The following is an 18,849-nucleotide window of genomic DNA, read 5'->3' as shown; positions in this document are numbered from 1 at the left end:
GTGAGACTAGCAGGACTGACTGCACTGGGGATCAGGGAGCCCTATCTTCCCTCTGGGCTCCTCAGTGTTCAGACTGAGAGCAGTAACTCAGTGAAGTAGTAACTCAGCAGCACAAACAAAGCTCAAAAATAAAAATCCTAAATGAAGTTTCTCCAAAGGATAAGTAGCTTTTAGTGAATTCTATATGTCACATAGGATTGATTCAAAGAGGTTGGTCCCACCTTGTTAATGTTGTGTTTCAACAGTCCACAATGCCCAGAGTGAGGAAATGTCCAACAGCAGCTCCATCAGCCACTTCCTCCTGCTGCCATTGGCAGACACGCGGCAGCTGCAGCTCCTGCACTTCTGCCTCTTCCTGGCCATCTCCCTGGCTGCCCTCCTGGCCAACGGCCTCATCATCAGTGCCGTAGCCTGCGGCCACCACCTGCACACCCCCATGTTCTTCTTCCTGCTCAACCTGGCCCTCACTGACCTGGGCTGCATCTGCACCACTGTCCCCAAAGCCATGCACAATTCCCTCTGGGACACCAGACACATCTCCTATGCTGGATGTGCTGCTCAGGTGTTTACTTTTACCTTTTTTCTTTCTTCTGAGTTTTCCTTTCTCACCATCATGTGCTACGACCGCTACGTGTCCATCTGCAAACCCCTGCACTACGGGACCCTCCTGGGCAGCAGAGCTTGTGCCCACATGGCAGCAGCTGCCTGGGCCAGTGCCTTTCTCAATGCTCTGCTGCACACAGCCAATACATTTTCCCTGCCCCTGTGCCAGGGCAATGCCCTGGGAGGATTCTTCTGTGAAATCCCCCAGATCCTCAAGCTCTCCTGCTCCAAATCCTACTTCTGGGAACTGGGGCCCACTGCAGTTAATGCTTTTCTATATTTGGGATGTTTTCTTTTCATTGTTTTCTCCTATGTGCAGATCTTCAGGGCTGTGCTGAGGATCCCCTCTGAGCAAGGACGGCACAAAGCCTTTTCCACCTGCCTCCCTCACCTGGCCGTGGTCTTCCTTTTTATCAGCACTGGCTTTTTTGCCTACCTGAAGCCCCCCTCCATCTCCTCCCCATCCCTGGATCTGTCACTGTCATTTCTGTACTCGGCTGTGCCTCCAGTGCTGAATCCCCTCATCTACAGCCTCAGGAACCAGGAGCTCAAGGCTGCACTGTGGAGACTGATTACTGGATGTTTTAAGAAAAAGCAAACTGCTTGCCAATCTCTGCAAATCACTTATAATAATAGTAACCTTTAACAGAATGTGTTCGATTTAGTGGGTGAATTTTCTTTTCTGTCACTTGTTATAGTATTTTATTATATTCCACAAAGGAATGTCATCCTTTGTGCATTATTTCATTTTCTTTCTCCCTCTGTTTTTTGTGGGCCCATATAGCGTGAATGAGGGGCTGCCATCTCAGTTCCTTTAAATGAATTAAAGGATCTCTCTGCCAGCAAAGTTTTCTCCAGAGATTCCCCTTTTGTTCCCTTCTCTGGAGCTGCAGCAGCAATGTCTGTGTGCAGAGCTGGGGCAGATCAGTGCTGGCACAGCAGCTGTGCCCAGCAGCAGCTCTTGGTGTTGCCAGTGCTGCTCCCGTGCCACTGCCCCACTGCCCTCCTGGCCCACGTGTTGCTGCAGGGCCTGAGTGCTCTCGGGGCCGGGCACAGCCCTGGGGGTGGCAGTGCCGGGGCTGCAGCAGGGACAGGCCATGGGCACTGCTGGGGCAGCACTGACACCTCAGGACAGGGCCTGGGGGCTCCAGGCTCCTTGGCCAGGCTCTCTCCACAACACTTGGCCAGGACAATGTTGAGCACAGAAAAGCCCTGGGGCTGTGTGGAGAAGCTGAGGGACCTGGGCTGCTGGACCTTGGGAAGAGGAGGCCCAGGGCTCATTTTGCAAATGCTCCAAGGGTGGTTTCAGAGAATCGCAGAATCGGCAAGGCTGGAAAAGATCTTGGAGATCTTCAAGTCCAACCTGTGCCCTGACACCACCTTGTCTCCCTGAGCATTCTCTTCTCCAGGATAAACATCCCCAGCTCCCTCAGCCACTCCTCACAGCACTTGTGTTCCAGACCCCTCACCAGCCTCGTTGCTCTTCTCTGGACACGCTCCAGCCCCTCCATGTTCTTCCTAAATTTGAGAGGCCCAGAACTGGACACAGCACTCGAGGTGCTGCCCAACCAGTGCTGAGCACAGGGGAAGAATCACTGCCCTGCTCCTGCTGGCCACACCATTCCTGATCCAGGCCAGGTGCCATTGGCCTTCTTGGCCACCTGGGCACACTGCTGGCTCATGTCCAGCCTGCTGTCCATCAGTGCCCCCAGGTCCCTTTCTGCCTGGCTGCTGTCCAGCCACTCTGTCCCCAGCCTGGGGCACTGCAGGGGTTGTTGTGGCCAAAGTGCAGGACATAGCACTTGGCCTTGTTAAACCTCACCTTGTTGGATTTGGGCCCTGGATCCAGCCTGTCCCAGTCCCTCTGCAGAGCCCTCCTACCCTCCAGCACATCCACACTCACACCCAGCTTGGTGCCATCTGCACATTTGCTGATGCTGCACTCAATGCCCTCATCCAGATCATCAATGCAGATATTGAAATCCACGCTGGCTGGCTCTGATCCCTCAGCCATCCTGTAGGTGCCCTGTGATGGCACTCAAGGTGATCTGTTCCATCACCTCACCAGGCACCCAGGTCAGGCTGACAGGCCTGCACTTCCCCACATCCTCCTTCCAGCCCTTCTTGGGCATGGGCTCACATTGGCACCTCCAGTCCTCTGGCACCTCCCTGCTGAGCCAGCACTGATGAGAAATGATGGAGAGCAGCTTGGGGAGCTCATCCAGCAGCTCCCTTATCCCCCTAGGATGGATCCCATCTGTTTCCAGAGACACCTGTGAGCACCTGCGTGGCTCAGCAGGTCCCCAGCTGCTTCCTCCTGGATTACAGGGGTCTGTTCTGCTCCCTGTCCCCATCTACCAGCTCAGGAGAACACTTGTCCTGAGGACAACCTGTCTTACTGTCGAAAACTGAGGCAAAGAATGGGTTAATTGTCTCAGCCTTTTCTTCATCTTTGGTAACCATATCCCCCCTAATAAACAATAGAGCTTCTCCTTTTCCCTTCTTTTGCCATTAATGTATTTCTAAAATCATTTTTGCTATCCTTCACAGAAGCAGCCAGGTTAAATCCTAATAGAGCTTTCACCTCTCTGTTTTTCTTTCTGCATTACTTAGCGACATCCTGAAACACTTCCTGAGTTGCCTGTCCTCTGTCCAAAGGTGATTCACCTTCTTTTAACCCTGAGTTCCTGGAAAAGCTCCATGCCCTATCAGGCCAGTCATTTCCTTTTCTATCTGACTTTTTGGCACAGAGAAACAGGCAGCTCCTACAAGATTTCTTTCTTTAATTGTCTCCATTGTTCCTGGGAAACCTTGCTTTTTAAAGGCTGTTTCCCTAAAAAAAAAATTAGTACCTGATTTGGTATTCTCCAAAACTGCACCCTGAATAGGCCAAATTCTGCTCTCTCTAAGTACAATGTAGAAGTTTTGTAGATGCCCCTCATTCTTTCACAGAGTATTTAAAAACTCAATAATTTCATTGTCAGTGTACCCCAAACAGCCTCTGAGCACCACATCTCCCACCAGCCCTTCTCTGTGAACAGCTGGAGACAGAGCTTCCCTGGGCAGTGCGAGTGTTACCAAAAATTCAGTAAAATTAAAAACTCCTGAACACCAATATAGCATTAAAAAGCAGCATTCTTTATTTGGCTGGATACACAGGGGGACAGCTCCTCCCAAAGCCGTGCATGCTGAGTACAGGAAAGTTTCTGTTGATATTCTGTACTTTGCAAACATATTCATTGACTGTCCTGGACTGAACACACATATGATAATCATTTGCCCACAATCATGAACGTATTTCCCCTCCCCTTTACCCATGGCTTCTTCTGTCCTGGGGGTCTCTCTGGTGGTCCCTGGTGGTCATGGACCCCAATGTTCCAGTTCAGCCTGGCTGAGCTGGCAGGACACTGAGGCTGGAGAACTTCCAGTTCTCCTTCTCACACAACGGGCACTGTGCAGGTTCCAGAGGCCAGTGGTTTTGGAGAACAAACATTGTGTTAGCTCACCTGTGGTGGGCAATTTATCATCTGGTAACATGAGGTCACAGAGTGGGCTATGACATCACAGAGTGGGGTATGTGAGGTCATTGAGCATCACAGGCTGTCTCTGTGACATCACAGGGCAGGCTGTGACATCACAGGAGGGGCTGTGTGACATCACAGGAGGGGCTGTGTGACATCCCAGCAGGGCTGTGTGAGGTCACTGCGTTGGTCACTCTGCCCCAGCCCCCCCTCACAGTTTCCCCAGACAAGTCCAATGCTGTTCATGCCCAGCAGGGTCCCCTGTCCCCCGGGATCCCCCTGGTCCACCTGGAGCCACAGCCTCCCCCAAGGATGTTCCACAAATCAACCCCAGAGCCTGACATGGGGACAAGGGGCCAGGACTGTGTGACCAGGACATCAAGGCCGTGGATTATCCAGGTCACTGGGGCCTGTTTTGGGTTGCCCAGGGCAGGAAAGATGTCTGGCAGCTGGAGCAGGGTGAGGGAAGGGCCTCCAAGGTGGGGCTGGAGCCCTTTGGCTGTGAGGAGAGGCTGAGGGAGCTGGGCTTGTCCAGCCCGGAGCAGGGAAGGCTGAGGGGCTCCTCATCCCAGCAAGAACAGGATGAGTTTAAATGACTCAGGCTGGTTTCAGCATTTCCTCAACACCAAAAGCAGCTTGGCTTCCCTTTGTCCATCCATCACTGAAAGCTTTGCAAATAGAACAATCTTCAAGCTGTTTTAACTGCACTCCAGGCAGAGCAGGCTGGTACAACAACTTGACTGTGTTTATATCTATCATAGCATCATCTTTGCCTAAAATTAATTTTGTACAGAAATCCCTTCTGGATGATGGACGTGTCAGATGCTGCTGGGATGTCTCACATTGTTGAGGGAGGAGGTTCAATGTTCAATAAATTCTGTGATTTTACATTTATATTTTAGCACTGAAGAGAATCCTTCTCTTGCCTCTTAAGTCTTACCAGTTCCTGACCCCAAAGGACACAAACCTGATGAGGCAGTGGGGATCCGGGGCAGGGCACAGCCAGGGATTTGGGGTGACTGTGAGCCCAGGGCAGGTCCCAGCCCTTGGCCTTGGTGAACCTCATCCAATTGTCCTGGGCCCATGGCTCCAGCCTGTCCAGATCCCTCTGCAGAGCTTCCTGCCCTGCAGCACAGCCACACTCCCACCCAGCTTGGGCTCACCTGGACACTGACTCAGGGTGCCCTCCATGGCCTCGTCCACATCAGCAAGAAAGAGATTTCACTGCCCTGGCCCCAATCCTGAGCCCTGGGGACACCCCTGGATGTGGCTCCATTGCCCAAAACTCCTTGGGCCTGGCTTATCCAGTCAGATTTCTGCCCAGGGAACAGATGCTGCAGAGGCTGTTGGATCACGTTCCTGTGAGCCCAGAAGATTGGCATTAGTGCAGCTGTAGCTCTGCACAAGAGAGCTCTTCAGCCACTTTCTCTCCTTTCCTCCCTCTGGGCATGGAGGGAGCTCCTGACTTCAGTGTGTGACTCGTGTGTGCAAAGAGGAAATTTGGGCAGAATCGGGGCAGGGAGGGTTTGGGGCATCTTGGGATCTGTGCTGGGCACAGAACGTGATTTCAATTGGTCTGAGACTGTCTGCTGTGGAAAGTGACTTAATATCCAGCTGAGGAATTACCTTTGTTTTTATGGAGCTGTGCCTTCCTTCGGTTTTGTTTGCTGACAATAAATGAACATCCCTCTGTGTCTCAGGCAGCTCCTTCTCCAAGGAAAGCAGGTGGGAGTTGGAGCCAAGGAGCTGAAAGCTGCAGGCACAGCCTGGAGGGGAGGGAGCTCAGATTTGCACAGGGCTGCTCTGAGTGCCAGGGGTTGGATGGAGAAATGTTGGGGTGGGGGTAGGGACAGAGTGTGACTGATTGTCAGCCATAAAGGATCTTGATTTTCATTTCTATTCAGATTGCATGATGAGGGGCTGGGGTTCAATATCAATTAGAGATTGCTGATATCAGTGTATAAACAGGAAAATATAAACAAGGCTCAACAAAGAATTCTTTTCTCCTTGTACTGGTAACATAGTTTATTCACTTTGAATATACTTCTGAAATCAATTTAATTAACCATAGAAGAGTAAAAGACATAAATTATTCCCGGAGGCTTGGCTTTTAAGGTTTTCTGAATGTTAATGAGCCCTGGGGCACTGAATCCCTGAACTGAAGAGCTGAAGGCTGAACAAGCCTCTGGAGAAGTCAAATTCAGCAGCAGCCTCCAAGTTACTGAGGATGTCAGCAGCCCCCACTGGGGCCATCCCTGCCCAGAGACCGTGGGGGAATGGGCAGACAAGGAGAGTGTCCCTGGGGCTGGGGAAGCAGAACTCAGAGGCACCAGCGGGTCCAGGTGGAAATGGAATGTGGAATGTGGCTGTGAAAGCCCTGCCTGGGCTGTGCCAAGCAGGACAGAGAAGCCCTGACTCCCATCTCCCAAACAATTCTCTCAATGAGACATTTAAATGGAATTATAATTATTTGTGTACTCTGAGTTAGAAGCACTGGAGAAATACCAACAAGAGATTCTCAGGAGCTCGAAGCAACAGAATAGCCTTTGTTAGCAACTTTAGAAAATCAGAGAAACTTGGACAAAAGGTTTAATATGATATTCAGTCAACAAAAAACCCCACTTCTCAAAGCCTTAACTTTGAGAATTTTACTTCACAAACTCTAGGCCTCTTTAATTTTAAGTTACTCAAACGTTGCAAGAGGCCAAAAATAGGAAGGAAGGAAGGAAGGAAGGAAGGAAGGAAGGAAGGAAGGAAGGAAGGAAGGAAGGAAGGAAGGAAGGAAGGAAGGAAGGAAGGAAGGAAGGAAGGAAGGAAGGAAGGAAGGAAGGAAGGAAGGAAGGAAGGAAGGAAGGAAGAAAGAAAGAAAGAAAGAAAGAAAGATGACACAGAGAAGCACATACACAGGTATCAACTCCTGGATTCCAGCAGTGTTCAGACAGAAATTCCAAGAGGAGGTAGGGTCAACCTGTGTCCTTGACCTGTGTTCAGCCTTAAATACATCCTTGGTCTTCCTGGGCCCTTCCCCCAGGTGGGACTTTCAGTCATTTGGTCCCTCAGGAGCTGGGCTGGGACTCCAGGGGTGGGTGTGGAGCATTGCCTTTGGTGTGCCAGGGACTGGCAGACACTGCTGGGCTGGACTAGAGGCTCAGGGGTTACAGGGCAGTGCAGTGCTGGGGTAACAGGGCAGGGCAAGGCTGCCCCTGCCCCTTCCTCCCCCATACATGGAATATTGTGAGCCAACAATCTTTTTCACGACAGGCAATGTTGGAGGTGGAATCCCAATTCTGGTCATGGGCCGCTGGCCAAGAAAGACAGTTCTTTTTCATAGGAAGAAAGCACAGAGCCCCAGTGTTTGGAAGGCAGGTGAGAGCCTCACTAGGCCAAGTCCAGCCAGACTTGTCAATAATGGCAGATTTTGTCTGGGAGCAGTCTTTGAATGTAGGGAATTTTAGAGGTGAAATCCCAATCTCGGCCATGGGTGCCTGGAGAAGAAGGACAGTTCATTCCCATAGGAAGGGAAGCACAGAGCCTTCCCCAGGGTTTTGGAGACAGATGAGAGGTGACCCTTGTGAAACCATGGCCAGCCAGACTTGTCCTGGCAATATTCCTATGGGAACAATCCCTGGATATAAGGAAATTTGGCAGTGAAATCCCAATTCTGGCCATGGATGCCTGGAGGAGAAAGGCAGTTCTTTTCCATAGGAAGGAAAGCAGGAAGCCCTGGTATTTCAGTAGCAGATGAGAAGAGACCCTCAACATGCCAAGGTCAGCTGGACCAGTCATGTGACTCCCTGGAGGCCAAACCAGCCAGAGCTGTTCTGTGTTCCCTTGGTTTTATGGAGCCCTGCAGTGTCGCAATGGCGCCTTGATTACAAGAAGACCTTCATTATCACCATGGACCTTTGGACCATGAGGTTTGCATTGTCACAATGGTCTCCTTTGGCTCCACAGTGTCACAATGGACCACTGATGACATGAGGCCCCCAATGTCTCAATGGACCTTTGTTTCCATATAGACCTGCAGTGTCACAAAGGCCTCTTGGTTTCACGAGGCCACACAGTACCACAATGGTCCTCTTGGGTCTGTGAGGACCATCAGGTCACAATGGTCTCTCCATGGTTCCATGAGGTCTCACAGTGTCACAGTGCTTTGCTTATTCCATGGGACTTCCTAGTGTCACAATGGACTCCATGATTCCATGGGACCCCTCAGGGTCACAATGGTCTCTCCACAGTTCCAGGAGGCTGTGAAGTGTCCGAATGGTCTCTCCATGGTCCTATGAGGCCTTGCAATGTCACAATGGACATTTGGCTCCATGGGGTCTCACAGTGTCACAGTGTCATCCTTTGGTTCCATGACACCCCAAAGTGTCATAATGCTCTCCAGGGCTCCAGGAAGCCCCGTGGTGTCACAATGAACCCTTGGTTTGATGGGATCTCAATGTCACAATGATCCAAACATTCCATGGAGCCACACTGCATCATAAAGGTCCCCTTGGCTCCATGAGGCCCAGGAATGTCACAGTGGTCTCCAAGACTCCATGAGACCCCTCAGTGTCACAATGGTCCCTTGGTTCCATGAGGCCCAGGAATGTCACAGTGGTCTCCAAGACTCCATGAGACCCCACAGTGTCACAATGGTTCCATGGTCCCTGTGCTGCTGCATTCCCCCCTGCCCTTCTCAGCCCACCCTGCCAGCTGAGAAATGCTCCCTGGGGCTCAGCCATGGCCAACAGCCCCTGGGCTCAGCTCCTCTGGAGCTCAGCACAAACACTGTCTGCTCCCAGGCACTGCTGCTGCCCAGCGAGATCCTGGTTCCTTTAGGAGCAGCCCTGGAACTGTTCTTGTTCCCTCAGGCACAATATCCCTGTTCTCACCCTTCCAAAGAAAGCTGTGGATGCCAAGTGTGGCCAGGATGAAACATTGCTGTGCCCAAAGCCCCTCTCTTGGGGCCCTACAAACAGAGCTCCACAAGGAGCCCCTTGGAGCTCTCCTGGGCCAGCACCTCCCTCTGAGCGGGGCCTATCTGAGCAGGGAACTCTCCCATGTGCTGCACTCGGGGCATCCCTGAACAACCACGGAGCCTGGGCTGATCCCCCACTCCTCCAGGCTCAGCCCTTCACTGCTGGGGAGATGCCAAAGCATCCACAGGGAGCATCTCCCTGCCCTCCAGGGGAATTCCTCACAGCTCCCTGGCACTGACTCTCTCTGTCTGTGTGCACACACGAGCGCCTGTGCCCTGGCAAATGTGGCAGAAATGCTGCTCTCTGAGGGGTTGGAGTGCCTTGGGTGTCTGGGTCAGTCAGGCTGTCAGTAAGGTTAAGTCATGAGGTACAAGCTAAGTTAAATGGTGCTAAGGGTTGTTCTTTTGCTAAGTTGTTACTTTTAACTGCTGCTACTTTTAAGGCCATAAAAGTATGGGAAGAGGTTTCAGACCAGCTCCCATCTCCTCCTGCACCAGCAGATTCACACACAGGAGAGGCCCTTCCGCTGCCCTGACTGTGGGAAGGGTTTCAAGCACAACTCCACCCTCATCAGGCACCGGTGCAACCACGCTGGGGAGAGGCCCTATGAGTGTCCTGAGTGTGGGAAGAGATTTACCCTGAGCTCTCACTTGACCAAACACCGGTGGAGGCACAGGTAATGGAAGCCCTGTGAGTGTCCCAACTGTGGGAAGAGCTTCATGTGCATCTCCAACCTCAACACCCATCACCCCATCAGAGGATCCATGTTGGGCAGAGCCCTGGTGACCCAAATTCCCTGTGATCCAGGTTGGGAAGACACCTGGCTGGTGCTCTCCACATCCTCCTGTATCCCCACAGGCACCTGGATGAACCCAGGGGCAGGAACATCCATCGGGACTCTGATCAACATTGGTAATTAATTGGTAATTAATTAATACAGCCCAAAAATTATCATCTGCTCTGTCCACTTGTTTTTTCTGGTGGCATCAAGCAAAGCTGGAGGATCTTGCTGATCCTTTCCTACCTGAGTAATGTCCTTGTTTATCCCATCCAAACACCCAGAATTGGGGTAAAAATAGAGAAATTTAGCAAAGACATCTAAAGCTGAACCATTTTACAGGGATGTGAGCATGAATTTGTTCATGCTCAGCGTTCAGGGGAATATTCAGGAGGATTTGGGTGTTTTGGGACCACCTAAGCCAAGGCCATGATCTCGTAGCTCTTCCAGCAGAAGGTGTCCATTTGAGCTCATCTTTTCTCCAGGAATTCCAGTTGTCTATCCCAGTCTCTGGCCTGGGTCTCCCCATCCGGGGTGCCCCCCTCAAAGTGTCCAAATCCCTGCTGAAGTGCCTGAGCTGCTCTGGACTGTGGATGTTCCTGTCCCCCACCTCTCCTGGTCAGTTCCGGGTGGGGCTGGGAGGGGTTTTAGGGACTCCTGGGGGGCACTGAGAGAGGCTTTTGTGGTTCTTCGGGACATTTGTGGTGCTGGGAGGGGCTTTGGGGGCCTTCTGGAAGGGTTGTGAGCTGGGTGGGTGTTGGGGAAGATGGGAAGGGTTTTTTTTGTTCTTTGGGGGATATTTATGTTACAGAGAGTGGTCGAGGGTTTGCTGTGGCCAGGAGCTGTGTAGTGGTTTGGGGGATCCAGGAGTGGCTGTGGGGCTGGGAGGGGATTTTGGGGCAGTTGTGATTCCCCCAGCACCCTGAAAGCTGCCACCAGACACCACACCCCAAGATGCTTCTGGGATTTAGGGTTGCCATGTTGGGGTTCATCCTCCTGGTGCTGTAGGAGAAGGCGAGGGGAGGTCCTCAGGGGCCATGTGTGTCTCCCCCAGACCGTGTGTGACCCCCCCCCCCCCCCCATCCTGGTGTCACCCCCTTCTCCCTCTTCACAGGGCTCCTGCCCCAGGTCCTGCAGCCCCCTGGAGGGAATTTGGGGAGGGGGCAGAGGGGATGCACAGCCCCCGCCAGGGCATGAGCCTGCCCCAAACCCTTTGTTCAGCACCAAGCTTGGCTTGGGGCTGCAGGAGGAAGAGGCTGAGGGGAAGCAGATCCTGCAGGTGGGACAGTGCTTGGGCTCAGGGCAAGGTCCTGCCCTGCACACCTGGCTCAGGTGTGACCCTGCCCCGGGAAGGGAGCAGGACATTCCCATCCCCACGGATCAGGGCTGGGAGCAGCACCTGGAGCACGGACATGGAAATACTGGGATTGACTGGGACCACACTGAGGGCTACTGGGAACAACTGGGAATGATGGTTGCATGCTGGAGGTAACTGGGATATACTGGGAATGAGTGAGATCATCCTGGGAGCAACTGGAACCATACTGGGGATTCTGGGGTGACTGGGAATGAGCATGCTGTGGGCAGCTGGGATATACTGGGAGTGTCTGCAATGATACTGGAGGGGATAACACTGGGTACAACTGGAATCATGCTGGGGCCAACGGGGAGCAACTGGGAGTGACTTTGTCTATACTGAGGCCACTGAGATCATACTGGTAGTGACTGGGTGTAACTGGGATCACACTGGGTAGAACTGGGATGACACTGAGGGGGACTGGGATCATACTTGGAGTTACCAGAAACATGCTGAGGGCAGTTTGAACAATCTTGAGGGCAACTGGGATATACTGGGAACAACTTGCATTGAACTGAGGGTGACTTGGAGTGGCTGTGGGCAACTAGAATCACGCTGGAAGCAACTATGAGGAAGTGGGAGAGACTGGGAGCATGCTGGAATCAGATGGGATGTACTGAGAGAGACTGGGAGTCACTGGGATCATACAGGGAGTGGCTGGAACCATGGCAACAGCCTGGGCTGGGTGAAGTGGGGCCTCAGGATGCACAGGGAGCTCTGTGACCCTGATGGGCCTGATGGAACCAAGGGGACATTGTGACATTTTGTGGCCTCATGGAATCATGGAGACCACTGTGACATTCCTGGGCATCATGGAGACAAGGGGACCTTTGTGATGCAGTGTGGCTCCATGGAATGTTTGGATCATTGTGACATTGAGATCCCATCAAACCAAGGCTCCATTGTGACACCGCGGGGCTTCCTGGAGCCCTGGAGAGCATTATGACACTTTGGGGTGTCATGGAAGCAAAGGGTGACACTGTGACACTGTGAGACCCCATGGAGCCAAATGTCCATTGTGACATTGCAAGGCCTCATAGAACCATGGAGAGACCATTCAGACACTTCACAGCCTCCTGGAACTGTGGAGAGACCATTGTGACCCTGATGGTCCCCACAGAACCAGGAGGACCATTGTGATACTGTAGGGCCTCGTGAAACCAAGAGGCCTTTGTGACACTGCAGGGCTTCATGGAACCTTGGGGCAATTGTGACATTGTGGAACCCAATTGACCCAAGGGCTCATTGTGACACTGCAGGGCTGCATGGAACCAAAACTCCAGGGTCACACAGAGGGGCCTCCTGTAATCAATGGTCCATTGAGACACTGTGGAGCCAAAGGAACATTTGCATTGTGACACCACCACAAAGCCCCTTGGTCCAAAGGTCCCTGGTAACACTGAAGGTCTTCTGGTAATCAAGGAGCCATTGTGCCACTACAGGCCCCAATGAAACCAAAGGAACACAGAACAGCTCTGGCTGGTTTGGTCTTCCAGGGAGCCGCCTGCCTGGTCAAGCTGACCTTGGCACGTTGAGGGTCTCTTCTCATCTGCTACTTCTCATCTGCAGGGCTTCCTGCTTTCCTTCCTATGGAAAAGAGCTGTCCTTCTGGGCCAGGTGCCCATGGCTAGAATTGGATTCCACCTCCAACATTGCCTATTGTGAGAGACTGGAGAACATTGTTGCTTGAAATATTTCATGTGTGAGGGAAGAAGGGGCAGCAGAAAAGAAGTTGCCCTGCCCTGTAACCCCAGCACTGCACTACCCTGTAACCCCAATCCCCCCCAAGCCTCTATCCCAGCCCAGCAGTGTCTGCCAGTCCCTGGCACACCAAAGGCAATGTTCCACACCCACTCCTGGAGCCCCAGCCCAGCTCCTGAGTGACCAAATGATTCCAAGTCCAACCTGGGGGAAGACCAAAGGGTATTTAAAGCTGAACACACCCTACCTCCTCTTGGAATTTCTGTCTGAATGCCACTGGAATCCAGGAGTTGGTAGCTCAGTGTGTGCTTCTCTGTATCTTCTGTCTTTCCCATTTTCTGTGCCTTCTTCTAATTTTCTCCTCTTGCAAATTTTGAGTAACTGAAAATTGAACTGGCTTAGAATTTGTGGAGTACAATGGGACAAGTTAATACTTTGAGAAGTGCTTTTTCTTGATTGAATGTCATATTAAACCTTTTGCTGAAGTTTCTCTGATTTTCTGAAGTTGCTAGTAAAGCCTGTTTGGTTGTTTTGAGCTCCTGAGAATCTCTAGTTGGTTTTTCTCCAGTGCATCCAACTCAGAATACCCAAATAATTATAATTCCATTTAAATGTCTCATTGAGAGAATTGTTTGGGGGATGGGAGTCAGGGCTTCTCTGTCCTGCTTGGCACAGCCCAGGCAGGGCTTTCACAGCCACATTCCACATTCCATTTCCACCTGGACCCTCTGGTGCCTCTGAGTTCTGCTTCCTCAGCCCCAGGGACACTCTCCTTGTCTGCCCATTCCCCCACGGTCTCTGGGCAGGGATGGCCCCAGTGGGGGCTGCTGACATCCTCAGCAACTCCGAGGCTGCTGCTGAATTTGACTTCTCCAGAGGCTTGTTCAGCCTTCAGCTCTTCAGTTCAGGGATTCAGTGCCCCAGGGCTCATTAACATTCAGAACACCTTAAAAAGCCAAGCCTTGGGAAATATTTTGATGTAAGTTTTCAAATCTTTTTGGTTAATTAGAAAGATTTCAGAAATATTCAAACTGAATATATTCTACTTACAAAGGCAATGAGAAAATACTTTTGGTCCTGTTTAGTTTTTCTTTTTACTGTTAATAAATTGATATATGCAATCTCCAATTGTCACTTAATCCTAGTACCTCCTCATGCAGTTTTAATTGATATGAAAATCGAGGCTCTTTATGATTGGCAATCAATCACACTCTGTTACTACCCCCACCTCAACAATTCACCTATCCAAAGCCTGGCACTCAGAGCAGCCTTGTGCAAACCTGAGCTTCCTCCACTCCAGGCTGTGCCTGCAGCTTTCAGCTCCTTGGCACCAACTCCCACCTGCTTTCCTTGGAGAAGGAGCTGCCTGAGACACAGAGGGATGTTAATTTCTTGTCAGCAAACAAAACCAAGGGAAGGCACAGCTCCATAAAATACAAAAGTCAATCTTCTCCCTGTCTCTGTCCTGCACCTGATCCCCACAGCCTTTCCCGATTTTGTCATCCCTGCATTGCCAGGGACTTTCTGGGACAAGGCAGCTCTGCTGTGGGTATGAAGGGAGGTGCAAGTGCCACCACTGCAGTGGGAACCACAGCTCATCAGGTTTGTGTCCTTTGGGCTCAGAGACTGGGGAGACTCAGAGGCACAGAAAAGTTTCTCGCCAACAAACAAAAGTTGAACATGATGCAGTTTAATAACCATCACAACTCCTCCCTCACTCTCTGGGATGTCCCAGCAGCATCTGACATGTCCACCATCCCCAGGGGACTTCTGTACAGGAACAGTCTTAGACAAAGGCATAAGAAAAGGGAATTCTGTGATAGATATAATCACAATTAAGACGTTGACTAATGTGATATTTACTTAAACTTCTGAAAGACTGAGCAACTGCCTGCAGCTCAAAGCATGAAAGCAGTCAATTGAGAGGCACTTGAATGACCAGAGAGCATCTGGAGGAGGAAATCTGGGAGCAATGGAAAGGACATAGATCCAGCTGGTCTAATGAAGAGATGTCCTTAGACATGGCCATTTAAACAGGAGAGATGGAAACACCTGAAGGAAGAGGAAGAGGAGATAATAGACTGAATATTGGTGACACAAGTAGACAGGAAGATCAGGATTTCTTTTCCTGCTATCAGCAGAAGAAACTAGTAGGTCCAGAAAACTCCGGTTCCTGGTGGGAAAAAATTGTCATATGTTAAAAGTACTCAAATGACCCAGATAATCAGAATGTGCTTGTATATTATGAAATGTACAAGTATTAAAACCAGTGCCCCTTTCCAGGCAGCCATCACTTATGTGCCCATAGATAGGCAGTGCCACTTGTAGGGCCCCAGTGCCCTGAGGTGCCAAGCTGGGATTGGATGTCTCAGAGAGCAGCTGAGGAACAGGAGAGCACCTTGCAAGCTGATGTGTCTGCTGGAATTCAATCCCCTCCCCATCCCACAGCAGCCCTACATTTCCCTCCTCCAGCCTTGCTCTCCAACACAGCCATGGAGGCTCTTTGGGCTCTTGGCTTTTCCTGCAGCCACCAAGGCCAGCTGAGCTCTGCTCTTGCCACAGCCAGCCCTGCCCAGCACAGGCCATGCTCAGCAATTCCTTGTGTGTGCCTGGCCTTGCTGTCAGCCCTGGCAGCAGCTCCGTGGCCCCTTTGTGCCTTGCTGCCCCGGCCACGGTGGCCCAGCCCAGGAGAGGAGTGTGATAAATGTGATTCGTGCTAATTAAATTGCAACTATATTCACAAAATTGTATTTAGATCAATAGAAGACAGTTGTTACAGAGTGAGGGGGGAGATGGGTGAGACAGGGCAAAGGACATCTTCCAGATGTGGGGAGTCGAACAAGGAGGTTGGAAGAAAGTCAAACAAGAATAGTAGAAGGACGTAGGTCTGACAAGCAGCATCTAGAAAAAGAAAGTTTCAACCTTGAAATGGGCCAAAATGGGATGATTCCAAGCATGGGACTCAATTAAAGTCTTGTAATGGAAAACATCTGCTCAGTCACACAGGGCGCCTGTGCTACCTGCAGGTCACACCTTGGTCACTGAGGAAGACGAGGAGCCTTCATCGGAAATAAGACCCTCAAAAGGATGAGAGAACCCCTAACCCATTAGTAGAGCATGCACCATACACACAGTGATGTAGATTTTAGGAATAGAAACTAGGAGGAGTTTTCTAGAAACTTCTGTAGCCTGTAGTATATAAGTGGGATTGTTAGCCTGGATGCTTTGATACGTGAGGAATGGGAGCCACTCCCCGTATCCCCGGTCGGAGGGGGGCCCCTCCCCGGTCGGTTTTGCTTATGCTTTATACGAACCTCAATTATACTAAATTACTTACTGCCAAATTTTGTATATTCTTAAATATATGCACTTTGATTGTATTCATCTCCAATACATTGTCATCTCTAATACTTTGAATGTATTCATTTTGTTATTATTAAAAATCTACTATTAAATTTAATCTTGTTGCTTGATAAATTGGAAAAATAGATCATCATTCATAATAGCACCAACACGTGTCTTCTCTTTGTCCCCAGTTTTCATCACTCTCTCCAGTTGTCTGGTCTAACTGGAACCTGGGGACACTTTCTCTGTTGTGTCCCTCTGTGGGAACCATTAACAGTTTAGGAAACTTTGGAGTTCAATTCTGACTGAATTCTTGAAAGGTTTCCTAACAAACCATGGCTCTGCCTTGATTTCCCTCTGGTCTAGATCAGCTCATGAGGAAGGTTTCCTACTCCAGTTATGGAGAAGTATTTTAAAGGGATTCTTAGAAATACACATTGTATTTTAAAGGATGTATTTTATTACTGTTCTGTTTAGAAGAGATGTGATTGCAGCATTCTGTGGCTGATATTGATGCAGGGTCTCTCCTCAGGAGGTCTGGCCTGCTCACAGAAGCTGTGCCTTGAGGTCTGACCCAGTGTGGACAACCTTGCTCCACATTCCCCATCCCCATCCTGTCTGTCCTCACTCACCTGGCACCTGCTTTGCTTGGAGAACTGGCTGCACTCAGGCAAAGAGGGTTTTTTCCTTTTTTTTAGTTTTGAAGCAATCTAAAACTCCCATTTTTCCCCACTGCAAACAGACACACTCCTCAGGTGTGTGCCAGCCCAAGGCCCCACCAAGGAGGTTCAGCTCCGGGGATCGATGCTTCGGGGGCGGTGCCTGCAGTCGGCGCCATCTTTCCTTTCTGCCTCTAACTCCCATCATGCCCCGCGGCCCCATAGAGCCCCATTGGAGCCGGGACTACAACGCCCATCATGCCCAGCGCTCCACAGAACCCCAGGTAAGTGCCCCCCATATGCCTGGAGGATCCCTAATTGCCCCCCCAGGGCCCATTGGAGACCCCCCAAAAACGTTCCCAGATACATTGAATGCTCCCAACTCCATAGATGCCCCTACAGCTATTTCTGGGAATTCATCTCCTTCCATCTTCCACGAGCTCAGAGCACCTCATAACCCAGTCCCGAGTCGAAAACTCCTGCCAAGCCCTGCACCATAAAGAGCCCGGTTAGAGGTCCCGAGGCGCACCCCAATTTCTCCGACCCGTGTATGTTCCCCCCTGAGGATCTAAAGCCACCACTCAGAGGCAAATGTGTTCCCCAAGTGCCTTCTCAGACCCCCAAACTCCCAGTAAGAACCACTTCTGGGACTACAGCTCCCACAGTGCTCTGTGGTTCCGGTAAAATGTCATTCTAACCATGACTTCATCTCCCATCATGCCCTACGCCCCACTGAGAGACACTGCAGCTGCGCCTACAACTCCCGTGATGCTCCACGGCTCCATTAAACCTTATTATACCCGCGCCTACAACTCCCATCACCCCCCGCGTCCCAGAGAGCCCCGTTAGAGCCCCCGAGTGCCCGTCCGGACCCCGAATGGCCCCAGATTCCCCTCCCTGACCGCCAAGGGCCTCCCTGAAACAGCCAGGTAACATCCGAAGCCCAGACTTTCCCTCAGCATCTCTAAGTTCTCTGGTAGTGCCCACTCGATGCTCCCAAGTGTCCTCCCGTCCTCAACTTCCTTCTAAATTCTTCCCCCAGACCCAAAATTGCCGTGAATGTGCCCCAGAAATGTCTCCCTGGACCCGAAGTGCCCCCCTGGAGCCTGTCGGAGAAAAAGATGATAATAAAGGTGACCAAATGACTACAAATATTAAAAATTATCAAATATTACAAATTATCAAATATTTCAAATTATCATAAAGAGGGAGAAATAAATAACCAGGAGAGATTATTTAATTAATGAAGGGAATTGTGTTAATTAGAACCATTGGCCAGTATTTTTTTGGTTGTTAATAATGTAAAGAGTTTTATTATAAATATAAAAATTTGGTTATAAAAATATAGAATCGTACTATTGTAAATAAGAAAAATATAATTATATTTTTATATTTAAGAACATTTTTAATTTAAAGAGAAATTTAATTTTATTTTCTAATTTGTTTTGTCAGTCAAAAGTGGGTGATATCGTGACACAGTTATGATGGGGGTGAGGAGCAGGTTGTCCAAACAGGGCCAGCCAGCAAGGGGCTCATTCTTCTCTGTGCCCAGAGCTCCTGAGGAGACATTCAGCATCAACATCACTCTGGAAATGCTTCTCTCTGTCATGAATGTCGTTCTATTTGTACAGTTTATCAGACAACAAGGTTAAATTTTGCGGCAATTTTTTTAATAGCAACAATTGTATATAAATGCATACAATCAAAATATATTGGATACGTATATCTGAATATATACAAAATTTGGCAGTGAGTAATTTAGTATAATTGAGGTTCCTATAAAGCATAAGGAAAACCAACCGGGGGTACGGGGAGGGGCTCGCCCTTCCTCACGTACTGAACAATCAAGCCAAAATTCCCACTTATATACTATATGCTAATACATATTAATACAGAAGTTTCTAGAAAATTCCTCCTA

At 50.2% G+C, this 18,849-nt stretch overlaps 1 protein-coding gene across 1 annotated transcript; it reads left to right on the top strand.

Moving 5' to 3' along the window:
* Positions 1-268: 268 nt before the first annotated feature.
* On the top strand, positions 269-1,249 carry LOC148218828 (olfactory receptor 14I1-like). Its single transcript, XM_088157783.1, has one exon. It carries the CDS (start codon positions 269-271, stop codon positions 1,247-1,249), a length of 981 nt encoding a protein of 326 aa, XP_088013909.1.
* The last annotated feature ends 17,600 nt before the right edge of the window (positions 1,250-18,849 follow it).

The sequence above is a fragment of the Sturnus vulgaris genome, unplaced genomic scaffold (assembly GCF_052056855.1).
Source record: "Sturnus vulgaris isolate bStuVul1 unplaced genomic scaffold, bStuVul1.hap1 Scaffold_157, whole genome shotgun sequence".
Lineage (NCBI taxonomy): Eukaryota > Metazoa > Chordata > Aves > Passeriformes > Sturnidae > Sturnus > Sturnus vulgaris.
Note: the sequence above shows the minus strand (reverse complement) of the source record. Positions and strands in the feature narration are given on the sequence as shown.